The sequence below is a fragment of the Brienomyrus brachyistius genome, chromosome 14, assembly GCF_023856365.1.
Source record: "Brienomyrus brachyistius isolate T26 chromosome 14, BBRACH_0.4, whole genome shotgun sequence".
NCBI lineage: Eukaryota > Metazoa > Chordata > Actinopteri > Osteoglossiformes > Mormyridae > Brienomyrus > Brienomyrus brachyistius.
In genome coordinates this window covers 1,168,502-1,188,049 of record NC_064546.1, presented here as the reverse complement: position 1 = coordinate 1,188,049, position 19,548 = coordinate 1,168,502, and the positions used below count along the sequence as shown (strand labels likewise).

The window sequence follows — 19,548 nt, the reverse complement described above, 5'->3', positions numbered from 1 at the left end:
TGTTTTCTGACAAACAGCTGGAATGACATGCAAATGCGTTTTGATTCCTCATGTTGACCAGTAACAGTGAGCTGGCTATGCGCCAGCATTATCCCACCGAATGTCTGTCCGTGGCCTTCCTGGGCCCCTTAATTAGCAGTTAGCGCGAGCGGATCTGCCCTTTGCCTAATTAAGCCAGGCCGTTAGGCTGCTCCCGAACGCGCCATTGTGAGTGTACCATGAGAAAACTGGACCTGGCAAACTCACTTTGCGTCAGCAGTGCATCGCTTACCCTGACAGTACACTGGGAAGAAAGGCCCGCCTCCTGTTTACACCGAACTCAGTCCGGTCCTCCACAGGGAGCCCCCACGCAGCTCACTTTCTCGCAGCCGGCTCCCCTGGACAAGGACCAATGGAACTGTCGCACTTAACATTTCAAAATGGCTACTTCACTCCTTGTATTTCACATGAGGAGCTCTGCAGGTAGAAGGTCTTTCAGTGAAAGACCTGCTTCATTATATGAACCTAAAGGAGAGTGAACTCATTAAGCAATTACTGCTACCAACTAGTACTGGGCTGTGTAGCTTTTTAATACCCCACCCCCATCACCACTCCCTCCATGCAGGAGTTCCAGTGATTGTCAGGTAGCTAAAAGGAAGATTGCTTCAAAATATATGGTGTGACTTGATGGTCTTCAAGGGGATCAGAGAGCCAGGAATGCTGTGGTCTCCTGTCCCCCTTCAAGTGAAAGAGCTGGAAGTGAAGGGGCCTGCAAGTTTTGGGGATGTTCTATCCTTTTTTCTTCTTAAAACTTCTTGACCTTTTTTTTTTCAACTCCACGGTGACGATCTCAATTTAGTTTCCCAGGTGTTGATAGGTCTGATTCATTTGGCTGAAAATGGTATCCATCAAAGTAACAAATTCAACTGAGCCCGTGCGGCACATTTATCATATTTAATATGTAATATTTAATATAATATGGAAGCACTAGGAGGCAAACATGAGTGATTCTTCATTTAGATTGCAGGAGGAGAATGAAAAATACAACCTATCAGGCAGCTCATTACAGTGCGACCTTCCGGGGAAGTAGAGGTCTTTGCATATTTGAGGAGACCAGAGCCAGCTAATCATCTGCCGCTAGGTGGACCACGATGCCTCATGGCGGAACAACAGGTGGGAAGCCGTTTGGTATCTTTTGTCCTTTGTGGTTGTGTGGCAGGGTTTTGACGTTTGCTGTCAGGGCGGCTGTAAGAGGTCCACGTCATTTTATTGTATCCTGGCCCTGTCCATCACCATGTGTCCCTGTCCCACTCCTCAGGCTCAGTCCAGCTTCAGCTCAGTCACCCATCCCTGTAATGGTCCGTTTTAGTCTGTTGTGCTTTGTTTTCCCACAATGCAGTGCAAGCTGACACAGGTTTAGGAACGTCACTGTCTGTCATCCTTCCTCAGCACCACCCTGCTCCTATGTCCACACGCTGCATTCAACTGTTTGGCTGCCGTTAGCCCGTCCAGCCAGGAGCCTCGGACGCTGGATCGTCCCCATGCAAATAAGACGACGAGACCTCGGAGAAGAGATGGAGAGGAGCGGGGCGAAGTGGGGTGGAATGAAGCAAACGAGCGCGTTTCCGCGACAGCTGTTCCTCTTTTAATCTGTGGCCGTCAGATCTTCTGCTGTTTGATGGGCCACCCAATCTACACGAGAGACTGAACTAAATCTTCCCTTAATCTACAGCCTTATTAGTCCAGCCCCCTTTTATGCATGTAAATCAGGGAGCAGGCGTTTTCGTGTGTAGGTGGATTATTAAGGGGGGAAGTGGGTTCCTGCTGACGATAAACAACAAAGCCACCGCAGATTACAGCGGAGCCAGCGCAGGAGCGGGGACCGGCAGTCACGGCGAAATTGACAGGCTGCCGTGACCAGGGGTTTAATCGGCGCTCCGGAGCGCCGAGCCGCGAGTGAATAGATGCTTTTGTCTGGTCCGCCTGATGTGTCATTAGCATATCACGATAGCATTGATTTCTTCATTATCCGTAATGAAATTTCCACTTAATGGCTTCTAATTAGTTTCAACTGGTGATCAGGTAATTGCAGTGGCGAATTATTTTTCCCCCTCCCCTCCTCTTGTTTTCCTCCCCTCTTTAATCACCCCCTCTGATTTAACCATTTGATGTGGAGAAAAAATGGCTCTAATTTCCATCTTGGTTTGCACCAGAGAGTTTTGCTGTTTTATGCTTATCTTGATGTAATTGGCAAGAAATCTCATGTGTCCAGGAAGACACTTTTTTGGGGGGAGGGTCACTCAAGAGTAGTTGTTTTTTTTAACTAATTCATATGATTACATCATCTTGAATAATCGACAGACTAATATGCTGTCTATTGTGTAATTACAATATATATATATATATATTGAATATTAATAGCACCATGTTGGTTAAATGTTTAATTATTGAATGCACTTTACAAGGCCTACTTTTACATGTTTCTGACAAATTCGAAAGCTATTCTTTATTATTTCAGAAACCGTTCATATCCTATTTCTTGTGTCCGATAGCTGAATGTATTTACAGTTCACAGCGATGCGCCCTAGTTATACCGTCACACAAATGCGTATGCGTCCCATAGCTCATTTTCATACAACACCTGTCCTGCTCTTGTAGGAAATGTATGCCCCACAAAGCACATTGACTCTGTAGTCATGGCGACAGACCAACATCACCATTTGCATGTGATAGTAATTTAATGCTGGGACATAAAAACAGAAGACACAGTGTCGAAACCGCACAGTTTTTTTTCGCTTTTCTAAATCTGATTAACCTCAGGAGTTCAGACCGGATTATAGTGGATATTTTCTCTTTATTAATACCCTCTATGTAGCTTGCACTTGTGAATATCACGCAGGGTCTATTTTAGACTTTAGCCATATGCCCACCTTAATTTTCCTACGTCTTCTCCGTTTTCGTGTGAACATAATGCATTGCAAAGCAACGGGTTGCATCTTCCATTAGGAAACGTGGTGTGGACGCGCACGTGCCGATCCCGGTACAGCCTCACGCTTGACCCGTGCTGCCCAAGCGCGTGGTATATAAATCAGCGCCGTTTATTTATTCATTACCACATGGCACCTCGATAAGATTGCTGTTATCTCCGCCTCCTACGAAGCCCTCTGCTTATTTCCATAAATTATCTCGGCGTAATTATATGTCCAGATGTCCAAAGTGTACCACAATTTACCTCTAAATGAACGAAACGCGGATGTAATTTAATAACAGCTGATTAGATAGGATTAAGACTCTAAATAATAACATAACCATGAAATTAGTGGATATGTGGCAAATGCGATGTAACTATGTCACATGAAATACCCACTTATAATCCACGCCACTCCACGGGTCACAGAAAGGATCTGCATCAGATAACGCATGGCGATCTTTGACATTATTTCGCCATCTACTGTAACCTCAGGCGACCAGCTTATCGCTGCTTCATATCCAGCTGTTAAACAAAATCCTCCAATTTCTCTAGCGACCTTGACTACGCTAAGTACATATTAATCAACAAGTGCGCTCTAGTCTTTCCTGCTTATTTACATTTACTAACCACAAATCCGCTTCCTTTATCAATTAAATTTCTTGTAAAAAAAAAAAAAAAACGTAACCGCTTAACCGTTAAGGGAAATTAAAACAAATGCTTTTTTTGGATGACGGTGTGATAAAGACCAACGTGTTACGAACGAAAAAGTCAATTACTTTAGTGGGATAGCTACTCATCATTGTGAAGTAATGCCGCCCAAGGAAGATTATTGGCAAGCAGACCTTCTAACTGACGATGTTAGGCGTGGCTGGGAAATACGGAAGCTTATAAATTACACTGGGAGCAAATGAAAGTCAAGAGAACCCTAAGCATCATGTATTCGCTTAGCTCTAATCTGATGATCGCTTTTAGAGATCTGTGATTTTGTGACAATTTTTACGTCGATTCATTTAAATTAAATGTTCCCCGAAGTAATTACTTTCAATGTTTGTCTCTGCGAGTCAAAAGCGGCCGGATTTTTTGCACATCGATTTACTACGGTTTCTGGAGGCGTAATCGCAATCTGGCCTTTTACTTTTATAAAAAAATATTAATGATTAAAAGTTTTAGGATAACTATCAACAGATGTATGGTACACGCTCAGACGGACGCCATCTACAAGACAACAAAAACAATATTTAGTATGCAACGCGAATTAGAATATGCTAATGAATTGCAAATGAATTACACGTTGGGGATTAATGTTTATGAGCCGTCTTTATCCAATTAATTAGTTATTCCTATTTGATTGGTAATTATCGCTTGAAATACTGTCTAGAATCTGATCTCTGATGTGTTAATAGAACCTTTCCAAAAACTCAAACATTTGTTTTAGACAGTTTTAAAATACAATACTGCAGCCTTTTCCCCCTCTGTGACTGATTTGTTATTGATTAATATAAGTAATAATTGTGCCAATAGATTTGCGAAAGATATCCATTCAACTGTTTGGATAGAAATATGCAAAAGAAGACAATAAAGAGCGAATACGAAAACGACAATAGCGATGAAGCATTTTGTTGTTTCCTTTGCTTAACCAATTTTCTGATTTCTTTGGGAAATGGAAATGCATCTAACAGCAATGATTACGAATGAACTCGCACATCTTTATTAATCTGGAAAATAGGCTATAAAAAATTAGGCAGTCTTCTGCCAAAAGTAATGCCATACTGTCACCAGAGGGGATAAAAATAAATAAATAAAAAACTTGCTTTACAGGTTCTTCCGTTGGCAAAACAGGCGAATTACGTTTATCGGGATAAAAAAAAAAAGATTTATATGAAGGCCTACGCGAACCTAGTATATTACGCGAAAGACTTAAAATTATTTGCATTTTATGTTTTTCCTGGGAACGTTGTTTTACATATTACTATATGAAGCATTATCAGGGAATGAAGCAAATGAAGCATTAGCTATAAAGGATTAATTTATTATTCAAATCAAGTCTGGCTTCGGTCTGAATTGCTCCAAATTAAGCTGATTTGTCACAAAATGAAGACTTTATTTTGTGGAGAGGATCTTTTACGACCTGATGAGGTAGGGATTATGTTTGCCAAAAAAAGGAAAAAACTGAGAGTCAGGGAGGGGGGTATGAGATGAGGCGTATAGTGAAAGTAACACTCATTGATTTTTTACTTTGCGCGTGCTATTTCATTAGTGTGACGAGCAAATGTACGACGTAACCATCTTAACCTTTTACATCGCTGCGTAGGCTATAGTTAGGTGAGTTTTTTTTTTTTTTTTTTAATAATCACCATTTTAGAAAACCAGAAAAAATTATAAACTGCGCATGAATACATCGATAATGCGAAAACAGTTGCTTCCATAGAAAAAAGAAAATATTTTTTAATTTCGAGTATGGCTAGCGGGCGCTTGTTTGTTTTTGCCGTTTCTTTTAAACTGAGCTTTTAAATCAGCCGGATGATATTTGCATAAACGACGAAGCAATAATCTGGAATTTCCATTAAAATATTAAAAGTAAGCAGAATGCCTTCATCCAAAAATAAGTGCCTTTAATGTTCAAAATGCCGTAGCTGCAAAGCTCCTGCAATATAATTGCTTGGGATTGCACCGTGGATTAGAATAAAAAATGGAAATAATCCACTAGTAAGACAAGTACAAATAACGATATACACAGGAATGATAACCATAATTATGGAATCTGCAAATAAGTTTGATTACATACATAAATGTATTTCCAATTGTTCGTTTAAATTGTTACTTATACAATTAGCTTTACGGTTATTTTTTTAAATATGGTAGAATGTTTTCACCTGTTTTTCTTTCCCATGCCATCCTGTAAATTTTTGCGCCGTCTACTTATTCTAATCTTTAAAGTTAATTATCAGGACAGGACAGGAATCCGGATTGTCAGGACAGGAATCCGGATTGGGTTCAAGACCACTCTAAATCTCGAGCCACTTGATGTTTAGAAAGCATCTTTCGCTGTCCTCCATGTCGGACCGATCGCTTGTTCAACATGGCGCTAACAAGATAGTATCTTGCGTTTTGTAAACGACGATTATATTATATTGATTTTATTACATTGCCCCGTAACGCATTTGATTTCCAGCATAGTTACATTTCATTTCCTTGGGCTTCTGCATTATATGGATTATCTGACTGTTCCTGAAGACATTCATTCTACATACAATCACACGAAAAATACTGGTGAGGCTTTGGACGCAGGAACACTGACCCGTACAGCTGTCACCTCTGGAAAGACCATCAGTTATCCGCTTATGCTTCAAACCAATCGTGAAATCAGCAATCCGTCTATTTGCTTAGAAAGCACCTAAAGATAATACAGTGAACCAGTTTGGGCCTAGTAGTCCGTCGAATATTTTGCAACATCGACCGATTTATTCTTAATCACAAATAACTGCAAATATCAGTAGACCATTTCTTATTATCGGCAATCTGAAAGTTATTAATTCTGTAAAAAAAAAGCCATAAATGAAATAGCTACTCGTTTTTTATCTTATTCAATTAAATCGATGTACTTGCGAATTTCGTGTCGATCGGTTTAATTTTACAGTAATCATTAATACAGATTATTAGATAAGTCCTGTCATTCTTACCTTTACCTTTTATTTTTTACTTATTTAAAATTTACGATTTTACCTCAGTAAAAACTGACTGGCATAATATATATATATATATATATATATATATATATATATATATATATATATATAATTTTAATTTTGATTAGCCGCTAACATAGAAAGTCTTGATGTACGAAAACTCTTTTCGTTATGTTCAGTCGGTAAGTTGTATACTCCAACCCCCCCTCCCCCCCCAACCTTTCTCTATCAAATTCATATACGTCAAACGGGTTCATAGAGCTAACGAATGAATAAAGTGGTCGATTCTCTCTAAATAATATATGTACCAGCATTCGATGCCGCTTACTTGTGATAGACCGTTTTCTCCCGAATTCCTAATTGCTTTCTCGCTGCTGATTGGCTGCCGAGTTCTGACCCTTGCTGGGATGGACCTGTTGGATAAAAAGGAAATTTCTAAAGGGATAATATGCATTTCATAGTGAAGAGTGCACTAGGGACCGACCTGTGCAGAGGGAAATACGAAGCATCATCAAAGACACCATGACAGGCAAAGAAGGGGCCGTGATATCGGAGGGTTTAAATAAGTCTAAAGCAGGCTCGCCCACTGAGAATGCGGTGCCAACCAGCCATCAGCCGTCGAAAAACATCACGACCCACACTCCCAGGTGCACAGGATTCGGAATCCAGGAGATTTTAGGCCTGAATAAAGAGCCCCCTTCGGCACCGAGGAGCACGCTGGAGTCTCTGCCGCCCGGGGCGCACCTGCTTGCCGCCAGGTCCATGCTAAGTCCCGCCAGCGTTGGGGTCGGGATGGGATTAATTGGCCCAGGAGGAATCCCCTCGTTCTACAGCCAACCTGCATTTTTGGAGGTCCTGTCAGATGCGCAGAACGTCCACCTGCAGCCTCCTAACAGAACCACTGGTCCGCTGGACGCCAGCCAATCTGCCAGTTCAGGTACCCGTTCGTTTACATCAATTAGGGATTCCTGCGGAGACTAAAACCGACAGCATGTGTTGTATTTGTGATCGTGAACAATATTTCAGAGAATACCTTACTTCGTGTTTTTAAAAAATTCGCTGTTCAAAAATCATAAAAATATATTTGAAATATGAATTCGATTCGTTCCTTAAAATTATTACCCTATAAATATTTCCATTGTCATTATTGCTAATCAAAAACGAATAGTCTATTGGAACATTTACAAATTTTATAAGAACAATTTATATGCGAGTAGTTATATTTTCATATGAATTGTTTTCTGTGAAGGATGTAAATGCAATTTCAGCTTTACAGATCGAGCTTATTTTTTAATTCTATTTAAACTGTATGTTATAATTCTGACATTAAGGGCATTTGTAATTCAGAACAATTTCATCAAAGGATGATTTATTGCATTGAACGCTACACTTACCGCGTGTAACACTTTGGTTTCCTTTAAAAAAATCACTAGCGTATACTGTTTTAAAAATTAAATTCCTTTGAATAGCCGGTTAATGCAGTTTTTCTATCTTTATCTTCTACAGATTCTGACGATGTGTCACCTAGCGAACGAAAATTATCGAAGTCTTCGCTGAGCCAAAACAAGAAACGAAAGAAGAGAAGGCATCGGTAAACTTGAACGTCATTGTGAAACTATTCGTTAGATGCCTATATATATATATATATATATATATATATATATATATATATATATATATATATATAATGCGTGTGTGTGTGTGTATATATATATATATATATTCTTAAATCAACTTGCTTTAGTTTTTAAACTATTTTACTTTCGTACTTCATAAAATCAAACTTATAATATTGATTTCATGCATTTTTTTACTCTTTTTGATTAGGAATAAAATATACCTTTAAACTATATTAAATAAGTATATAGAAAACAGTTTTGTTTTATTGTATTATGATAAAGTGTTCTAATAACTTAATATAACGAAATCAGCATTAACATTATTTCAATATAACTAAATTAAATTAGGACTTTTTAATACAAATTCGACATAATTTCTTCTACGTCAGAAATTGTACATTATTTGAAGGAATGTAGCGCGAATCGTAAATACCCTGTGTGTATTTTGCCGAAATCCACCTAACAAAATTGTGTAGTCTTCCTTACGCCACAACCTTTCAGAACTAGTTCGGTGGTTGCATCAAATTTAAGTAATACACCCTGAACCACGCACAAAATTATATACGCGATTTGTGAATTAACCCATGCTCATTTTATTTGATCCGTCTTTCTGAAAAACGTGTTTTCTTTTAATCTAAATAATAATGACGAAACTATACAACGTTGAAAACGAGTTTGCTCGTTCGTTTCATCCACTAGGTGAAATTTAATTTTAAACAGACTAGTATTTGATTTTGGGCGTTTTGTCGTGGCCGGAATGGAGCGGAAACATTTGTTTTCTCGAATAAATCGCAATATTCACGTGATGGAATAACACCGTGGCTGTGGGTAAGCATCATGTCATCGGCATTGATTTGAAAACCCTTCTTTCTTCTGGGTATAAGAGGAGTGGCACCATTCGCACTTTATTCCTCATATTTTGTATATGTGGAAAAAAATATGAAACGCAATTTTTAAAGGATCACATCTCCGTGAAGGTCGTTTCAACTATTTAGCAGGTAATTACATTGTATTTTAAAAGCTACGAGTTTTAACATAACAGCTTTAATACGTTTAATAACTTTAACAGGCCTAACTGATTTGTATAAGACGTTTCGCCGCGTCGGGTAAAACACCTGTATATATGCTGTCAATTTTGAATTACTGGAGGAAGATGTGCGATTGCATGCTTTAATTAGTACAACTGAATATCTAAAATAATACCGGGCTAAATTTTTCGCATTTGCTCACATTTTCTTTCTAGAACCATTTTCACGTCTTACCAGCTTGAGGAGCTGGAGAAAGCGTTTAACGAAGCACATTATCCGGATGTGTACGCGCGGGAGATGCTGGCCATGAAGACGGAACTACCCGAGGACAGGATACAGGTACAGGATGCAGGACATTCCGGTTGCCTGTCTGCTTGTTGAGGGAGGGGGGGAGCCGATCCATATATGATTTCCCTTAGAAATAATCATTCTCAAAGGTAAGGCCACTCAAATGAGATTTTGGAAAACAGCAATATCACGATTAGCCTATACATTTTCTATGCCTGTACAAGTTTCCACCTGTTCGTTAGGCTCGTAGGCCCTATATCGCATTTCACTGAAGTGAAAAATGTAATTTTTGTGCAAATTCTAAAACAATGTAGAATCAAGGAATTATATGTGTTCACATGTAAACAATAGGCTAAATAGGCCTATATGTGAAAATACTGATTATATTAATATTATATGTGGAGGAATATTGCTTTAATATTTATTATAAAAGTATGAAATATTTCAAAACAATGTAAAACAAAATGCAGGTAAATTAGATGGCCGTGCGTTTTATGATCTATTAACGTCCAGTAGCATTAAGGAACCCTGCAAGCCAGAACAAGTTATACAAAAATAATTGGCAAAAGATGCCAGACGGTAAAACCGCCTTCTGTTACTGTCAACTTTTCCCGGTATATCGATTTGCGTTCAGTGCCTCGTGTCCTCTCTGACTCTTAAAAAAGATTATTTACTACCCCCCGTTCCCCAGCGCAACACTCCGCGGCCGATCTTTCTCATCAGGCGCAAGTTGGATGTAATTCCCCCCCCCCCCCGACGAGTGCTAACGACCTAATCAGGCAATGAACGCTGCAGCAGATTGGAGGAGATTGCAGGGTGACCCAGCCTATCCGTCTGTCAGATCGCCTTTTAATTCCACTTTCATTACGGCTCTTCGTGGCGAAATAAAAAGAAATAAATAACTTGGCGAATTAAATAAATAATAAAATAAATTCGACCCTAAACAAAATTAACACCCAATTTTCTCATCGGGTGTAATTAGTTAAATCAGATGAGCTTTCCACGTTCCCCGGGGGGGAGGCCAGCTCTAGACGCGAGGAGTTAAAATGAAATAACTACATTGAATTAATTAGCATGGGTCAATGGCGGAGTTCCCCTGGGACCAGCTGGTTTAATTTCCCGTGATATTTGCGCGCCTGTCGACCATCGATTGGGCTTGAAATTAACTTATTTTTCAATCAGCCCTCGCGTGCCCCAGGGGTCGCTTTGCCTCGCGTTTCCCTCTCGGTTCCCTTTGACTGCTGGAGAAGCAATTTTTCATCAGGAACACATCTCGTGTACGAGATAGAGGCTATCATCGGAATTACCCGAAAAAAGGCTCTAAAACGGTTTTGATCATTTTTAATTTAATACCCAACACCCTTTCTACACACATACAGGCAGAGGCAATAGCACTAAAGCATTATCCTATGGACGCCCCCCCACCCTCCACCACCCCGTTCTCAATTTCTGTATCCCTTACATAAGCATCTATGAAAGTACGACGGCTAAACACTGCAGGAGCAGAGTGAAAATCAATTTAGACAACCAGCGATCTGACTGGGAGCCCCAGGCATCGGCGGCTGGTGGGGAGTCAGACGCACAGTGGCGTAAACAGCCTGTCACTGAGGGGTCGGGGTGAGGTAGAATTACTTAATGTGAATGTGAGATGGGTTTGTGTCTGTGCAATTTACATGAAGGATGACCAAAAAATTTATACACACACACACACACACACACACAGCACACACACACACACACACGCCACAGGTACCACTTTTCCATGTATCTTAAAAAACTGCTGATATTTTATTCTTGTTAAGCATTGGAAAGCTGAGTGAACAACTTTAAATGAAAATATTTGTCAAATAAATCAATTTCCCTTTATAACATGGAAAGAGTCTGTAACAGCGTTTGGTATCCTATTAACTGGTTGTGTGGCGATGGTATATACTCATCTTCTTTAAAGAATAGGATATAAGTGAGATGTGTGTGTTAGTGTCAGTGCAAGGCATGTGTGTATGTGAGCTGTACACATTTGTAAATATCTGTGCATGTGTATAAGTGTGTATACGCTTATGGGTGCCACCCCCCCCCCCCCCCCCCCCCCCGCCGTGACCAGCTGCACAGGACCATTTTATGGGATGTCCTGACACAATGTTTATTCATAAGTGTCATCTTTCACCTGCTGGGGCTGTCAACGGCCAACACACACACACAGACACAAAACACACACACACGCTCGCTGCCTGGCATAGCGAGCCAGTTTTACGTCTGTCTAAAGCATTTTCATGTGCATATTTCAGGTAATATAAAACCTAAATGATGTGAGTGTGGCTGTATTTGTAATGGAATAATGAAAATTCCACAATTATATATGAATCATTCAAAATACACATCTGATTGTCTTGTGGGTCTTCCTCTAGGTTTTGTTATAATTACCAGTGTGAATTGACTAGTGTCAGTGTTATTATGGTCAGTGTCAGTGGTAGGTTGCTCTTCATGACGTGTCTGTGGCTCCGTTAGTGTCACTGTTGTTGTAGGTCGTTCTGGGTGATGTCAGTGTTTCTCTGCACGGTGAGACTGTCGGTCAGTGTTCCTGGCAGTTATCCTGCTCTGTCACTTGATTTGGATCCATTCTGATGTTCCACGGTGTCTCCACGCAGGTCTGGTTCCAGAACCGCCGGGCCAAGTGGAGGAAGCGGGAGAAGTGCTGGGGCCGCAGCAGCGTGATGGCGGAGTACGGCCTTTATGGCGCCATGGTGCGCCACTCCATACCTCTGCCCGAGTCCATACTCAAATCAGCTAAGGATGGCATTATGGACTCCTGCGCCCCCTGGCTGCTCGGTATGTAATTGCACTCTTGTGCCGATTGATCCCCATTTCCACCCCTTCGTTTGTTCCTCTGTCCATTTGCACCCTAAATCAGTCATTATGACATTATAGTAGGTTCCTTCAAAATATTTAAAGGGAAACAAGTAGACTGAGCAGTTATTCAGTGTGTCACACTTGGAGTGTTTTGGACCAAAGTGTCTGCTAAATGGATAAATGTGAATGTATATATAAATTCCTGTTGAACTTGAAGCACCAGTTGGTTTTCCTTTAAGGGATTATGTCTCCATGTTTTGGAGATTCTGAACAGGATTATTTCGGCAACTATGACTAGCAGTGTCTTACAGAGTTTCGCCCTGGCTAATTGAGTTGGATAATGAGAATCCCTCATTTTGTCTTGAGCGTCAGACCATTGAGAAGCAGAAATCAATGTGAAGTTTGCCTGAAATTCATCCCAGCTGGCAGGTGCAGGTGCACCACACACACACACACACACACACACAAAGATGTCGGGTAAACATATCTTTATGGGGACCGCTCATTCATTTCTATGGGAAAAATGCTAACGCTAACTATGACAACCTTAACCCCCACCCAGCCCTAACCATGACCATAAGTGACCAAGCAAAATACAAGAGTGTTTGCAGTTTTAGATTTTTCGTTGCAGTCACAGATTTTATTAAAGAGAAAACAATGGGTATTCATCACATTGTGGGGACATTGTGTTCCCATAAGGTAAGGAATACCCACTCTCTCTCTCTCTCTCTCTCTCTCTCTCTCTCTCTCTCTCTCTCTCTCTGACACACACACACACACACACACACACACAAACAGACGCGCACAATCGAGACAAGATTCAAACGATCCCAGTCCCCCACAGCACCACTGCCTGTTTGTCTTAGAACTATCAATTACTGAACCATTATTAAGAGTAATTAGTTGAAATCACAAAGTGCAAAGTTTGCAGAGACTGACTACAGAGCTGAAAATCAGAAGGACACCTCTGCTCTTCCTGAATGATTGTAGTAATCCGGGAAGAAGGCTCTCCTACCTCGCAATTTCCTGAAAAAGCCCAGAGTGGACATGAAAAGGGGATCTATATATGTTTCTGAGCGTCTGTGGATGTGAGTCTGTGTCGAGTGTGTGTGTGTGTGTGCGTGTATATATGTGTGTGTGGAGTTAGCATATTCTTCCAGTCTCAAGCAAGTTTTCTTCTGCAGTCCAAGTGCAGACAGTTAGGTTATCAGGTGTTTCTGTGTTGCTCATGAAGTATAACTGCTTACCAGTGTATGTATGTGCCCTGCCCCGGACTGGCATTCCATCCAGGGTGCGCCCAGCATTGCGCCCTGTGGAACCTGGGGTTAGCTCAAGGGGCTTCCATCACCCTTTCCGGGGGTCGGAATGCGGCTGGGTTTTAATCCAGCCTGAATAGTGTGATTAGTTTTATTTTTCATCGCGTGTTGCCCTTATTTATAATCTCACGGATAAGATGAATGGAAAAACACTAAAACCTGCTTTTTCCTGCCTTTTATCTGATGGGCGGTGCTCTGCAGCATCAGGCAGGGGCAGGTATGGTCAGACTGAGTGCTGCTCCAACTCGTTATAGTGAGGGTTAAGACAGCCATTCATTTGCATCTATATTTTAGAATCTCACTTATAGGTTTGCAGGTGTTTTTTTTAATGTGTCAAAAAGCACATGCATTGATACACACATACATTTCCTCACCTGTCCCTCAGATCATTTCCATTCCTTCTGTGCAACTATTATGGCACTTTTCCACTGCCACCAGGAACCAAGCCGTAACCTGTACCAGGAACTGGTGCTTTTTCCATTGCAAAGTACATACGAGCTACACCCGAGCCGTAGTCGCGCCGCCGATATGACCCTGCCGACTAACAGGGTGGAAAGCGTGGTCAGACGGGGTTGGTTGTTCACCACCATCCGACTGGTCGAAATGCACGGAGATACCAATGTTCTGCTTGTGGATTATATTAATGAAACAGCATATATTGTGCAGAATATATTATTCATTATTAGTAGTATGGCACATCACAATGCAGTCCTGAACACCTGAAAAATTCCAAACTGCAGACTATAAAACAGCTGACGGAATGGATTCATAATGCAGATTTACTCAAGCGAATGCCAGTTCTGCTAGAATTTGATACTGTGAGAAACGATTCTCACAGATGTGCTAGTGGAAATGAGCACACAGAAATTAAATAATGACGATCGCAGGTAGTAAGTCATGATCTACGCTGGGTGGGCAGTATATAAGCATCTCTTCGGTCTTACGTCACCGTCGCTCTTCAAATTTACCGACACCTTTACCGAGCCGACCCTGCTGCAGTGGAAAACCGAAGCGAGCTGGAACCGCACTGTAACAAGCCTCGCTTCGTATTGCAGCTCGGGTACAGGTCGGTTCCTGTATGCCAGTGGACAAGCGTCATTAGTAGCAATCGTACTTATAAAACTTTCATATGAATGACTCAATAAGAATTTTATGATGATACAGTGGAAAGGATATCTTACCAGTGCTGTTCCGTAATGTGGACATGTCTTTAAATGTCCCTCAAATGATAAAATAATGCTGTTATGTCCACATTTTGAGAGCCACCAAGAAAAATCCATTTGAAACATCAGGAGATGCAATGATATCGTCATCAGTGATGTCATACCCATACATTTGTATTGTTCAGCAAAAAAAAAACAAACCAGTGAATGTGTCTGTCATATTGTAGCTTACTCTGGACTCTTTCTTTGCTTACCATTTTCAGTTCAAGATGGCTTTCCAATGACAGGACGCTTGTCTAAATCCAAGTACCCACAATTCTTTACAGGGATGCACAAAAAGTCTATGGAGAGTGTGGCTGCCCTGCCAGCTGGGAAGCCAGAGACCATCCCGCCTCCCGCCACCCAGAAAGCGGACGAGCGGGAGGCAGAAGGGCGCAGGGCAGAGAGCAAGTCTCCCATTTCCAAAGAAGAACTGAGGGAGAACAGCATCGCGGCTCTTAGGGCCAAAGCACAGGAGCACAGCGCCAAGGTTCTGGGGACAGTGTCGGGGGATGCGCCGGGCCGGAAGGTGGAGGCCGAGCTGCTGGACGACAGGTCTAGAGATGAGATAAGCCCAGCGGAAGAGGACAAAGGTCAATAAGACCGCCACCTTTTCGGAGGGATTGACTGTCTGCTACTTTAAGCGTCCTCGCGAGTGTACCTACACCTGTGCTCTGGGTCATCCAGACCTACTGGACTCCCTACTTATTACAGTTGTACTTGATCCCATGTTTAGTTTTTGCTTTTTTTTTAGCTTCAATCAGGTTTCTCAAAGCAGCAATCTCTCTGTCTTCTCTTTAAAAAAATAACTCATTTGCCAGACACAGAAAAGCAATTCCTCTGAACAAAACGCATAAACACATCCTTCAGGATTCACTTTACACATTATGATGAGAAAATTCCAGAGGGGGGAAAATTCAGGTACAGAAAGTAAAAATCCAGACCTAGACTTTGTTTCAACCAACCGGTGTACTCTGTGACTATGAGTCTTTGTAGTCAAGTTATACTATAAAGACTATAAAGACCAACCAGTTGAGTACCAGTTGAGTACTCTGTGACTCTTTATAGTCAAGTTGACTATAAAGACTATAAAGACCAACCAGTTGAGTACCAGTTGAGTACTCTGTGACTCTTTATAGTCAAGTTGACTATAAAGACTATAAAGACCAACCAGTTGAGTACCAGTTGAGTACTCTGTGACTCTTTATAGTCAAGTTGACTATAAAGACTATAAAGACCAACCAGTTGAGTACCAGTTGAGTACTCTGTGACTCTTTATAGTCAAGTTGACTATAAAGACTATAAAGACCAACCAGTTGAGTACCAGTTGAGTACTCTGTGACTCTTTATAGTCAAGTTGACTATAAAGAGACATGGAGTATTCAACTGGTTGGTTAAAACAATGTGTTGGTCTGGATTTTTACTTTCTGTGCCTGAACTTTCCTCCTCTGGAAAATTCCCATTCACGTCCTTTTAATGTATGTTAATTTCCATTCCAATAGTATCCTGTCTTCATTAGGGCATATGATATTTTACTACACATGGCAAAGGGGCCCCATGTGTTGTTTTAATTAGTTAGAAGAAATGATCATCATCTTTTGGTGAACAAGTCAGCAGGTAGTTGACTCGTGCAACCCCAAAATAATACTCACATCCTTTACTGTATGGACTGTGAGTGAATGCGATTCATTCCCTGCACCCCGCGGAACACAGAAAGGGAAGGAGCCTTGCGAAACGTTCATGTTTCTACCTGGAGCAATGCTATGGCAACATTCAATGGCTAAAAATCACAGCACATTCCGATCAATTTTATCAGCGACTGTCTCATTCGTAAATAGCATTACCAGCAAGATGGACATAAAAACATTTGTAAAATTATTCTAGGCATGAAGAAATGATTTAAAATGTCTGCTTCCATAGACACCCGGCACAGGGTTTAGCCTTTAGGACAAACCAAGGAAACTTCTTACACGTTGTCTTTCCTCAAAGAGGAGGACATTATTTCCTCAGTCATTGTGATATTATCACCTCCCCCAGGGGAAAAAAAAAACTACAGTCGAGAGTCTTTACATTTCACACAAAGCTAAACAAGACTTTTGTAATTTCTCTGATCTTTTCAAGAAGGCAGTAGTGACTTATTGGTTTTAGAATGTACTTTTATGTAAATACTGTAAATATAATTGGGGAGGGGGCTACATACTTACTGAAATGATTAAAGTTGTACTTTAATGTAGTTAAATAACCGTGTTCTTGTTTTGACTTTCTGTACAATAAAGATAAATGCCGCTTGATATTTAGACTATTTCCGTTTTTACTTGTCGGCATTTTTACAGTCGCCAGGTTTCGTACACAAATAATTCAGGTGTGCTTCTGCTTAAAGCACTGAGCATTTTATTTTAATGGAATAGTTAAGAAGGAAAACACATTTTATATACAAATACTTTTAATGATCAATATTCATAAGCGGGGCAACGAAAACAAAATACAAATAGGCCTATTTTTTACTATAAGCTTAAAACAGATATGTATTTATTTATTGTGAATTCCATCATACGCAATTAATATCGCATTCATTTAAAAGTTTTTCCTCGAGATTAAGGAATGTCTATTATTATAGTGCGACTTTTTCTTACGAATTCTAAAATGCATCACCTACAATAAACGTACGTCTGAGTAGCAGTAAGAATAAGGATACGCCATTATTATTAGCCCTTTATTATTATTATTATTATTATTATTATTATTATTATTATTATTAATAATTGTTTGTATTTTGTTTTTTGTTGTATTTGTCTGTTCATTATTTTTACATATATACTTTGTTAGCTCTTTTATACTGTTCTATACTATTATTTATGATAAAAAAAAATCTACGTATAATAACTACAACGATAGCATCTCAGCTCGGGATATTCGTACGAATCCTGTCGCGTTATGTCCGGTCCTATATTTTACAATTACGAATAAGCTGGTTTTGCATGCATTCTCTTCTGTGGAGCTTTGTTCCGCTAATTTGATTGCCTAATTTTTTTACAGCCACCTAGGTTAAATTACGCTTAATATGACTTAACCCCGTTGTTTTTTTTTAAGTAAAAATACAAAGAAGATTTAAACGTTTTGATCGTAGAATTTAAAAAGCACAAGTGTTTTTGACAACATAATCGCTTTGCGGGCGTTTAAAGGCGATTTGCCATAACACATAGTAACACATAGCCAATGTGTAACAGTAACACATAGCCAATGTTTTTTTTAAACGTATGTTGCATAAACGTTACTATTTATGAGCGAAATTCATGCATTTTGAAGCAGATGGAAGTTTCACAGCGGCCAACGACTCCGGTGAGTATACAAAGAAACACTTAAATCCAAATTAACAAATATACTGAGTTTAATCAACTCACCCATTGTCCATTTAGTCTCATACAAACAAAGTGGCGCTGGTAAGAACTTCTGACATCGTTGCTGAGAGGTGTTTTGACTTGCCAGCCATGCCAGCCGCTGTCAGAACGAGGACAAACAGGTTCGACAGTGGTTTTTACCCACAAGCAGTGAGACTATTCAGTGACTCATCAGGCTATTAGTATGGGCAATTTGCACATTTTATTTTTTAGTGATATATATACATACGAGTATTACTGTCTTGCTATTGCCATTTACTGTTATACTTTATTTCTGTTATATATTGCCATCACTTACGATAGGAAGCTCTCAGGCATTCATTGCCTGCATCTACCGCTGTTTGTTGCACTGTTGTGCATTGTCTGGCTGGTCAGTGCCTGGGAGGATATCCAGGCAGATAACAATGATGGAGGACCCTGTGACCGCCAGTGCTTGGCATTGTATGCTGCTCAGTCTGATTCTCCCGTTGGGGCTTCCGGTGTCAGCAAAGCATCAGCCAATATACCTGGTGCTTGCAGCCAAATGTGCTGCGATTTTATCAAAGACCTGAAATTCCACTTCTGACACCGAGTGTGGTGAATAAGGGGTCCATTTCAGTAAAGGAGACAATTTCTTTTACCGACAGCATACTGGAAGTGTTCGAATAGTAGCAGCACAGATGGGGAAGCCAAAAGTTTACACAGCACTCACAGTTAGGTACACGCAAGCAAAAACACGCTTTCCACAGTGAATGACTACACGGTTAGGGCACTTACTATTCTCAACGTAAATACGCAAATACACACATAATATTATGAAATAACACACACTAGCTAGGCATGCTGTCAACTTGAATAATGAAGACTTTGCTGCCTGGCCCCAAGGCGTCACAATATGTTAACCCAGTTATAACTCTGTTATATTCTGTTATTTTTGCTAACACGCTATATAACCCCCCCCCACCCCACCCCACCCCACGCAGTTCTAACAATATCAATCAAACTTATTGCTTATTTAATCAACAAATCATAGTTCACATTACTGTTAGCCTAGCCGATGTTAAAAGCATTTAAGGCACAGACTTCTTTGGAGATCCTGCCCCCTTGTGGCCAATATTAGTCATTGGAGGAATAACCCTATTTGGCCACTTTTGTGTTACAGTTGCGATAGATACGATATCTACATTACTGGCACTATTTTATAATCTCTGTATATAGTATATTATTAATTGTTC

The 19,548-nt window shown here is 40.4% G+C and overlaps 1 protein-coding gene across 1 annotated transcript; it reads left to right on the top strand.

Moving 5' to 3' along the window:
* Positions 1-7,158: 7,158 nt before the first annotated feature.
* On the top strand, positions 7,159-15,537 carry vsx2 (visual system homeobox 2). Its single transcript, XM_048975002.1, has 5 exons — positions 7,159-7,573; positions 8,143-8,227; positions 9,499-9,622; positions 12,217-12,397; positions 15,224-15,537. Exons 1-5 carry the CDS (start codon positions 7,159-7,161, stop codon positions 15,535-15,537), a joined length of 1,119 nt encoding a protein of 372 aa, XP_048830959.1.
* The last annotated feature ends 4,011 nt before the right edge of the window (positions 15,538-19,548 follow it).

What these genes read in the sequence shown, in the direction of transcription:
- vsx2 (XM_048975002.1), top strand. Translation starts at nt 7,159, where the DNA reads ATGACAGGCAAAGAAGGGGCCGTGATATCGGAGGGTTTAAATAAGTCT. An exon ending in CAGCCAATCTGCCAGTTCAG is followed by an intron (nt 7,574 to 8,142) that starts GTACCCGTTCGT and finishes TATCTTCTACAG; the next exon opens with ATTCTGACGATGTGTCACCT. An exon ending in TACCCGAGGACAGGATACAG is followed by an intron (nt 9,623 to 12,216) that starts GTACAGGATGCA and finishes GTCTCCACGCAG; the next exon opens with GTCTGGTTCCAGAACCGCCG.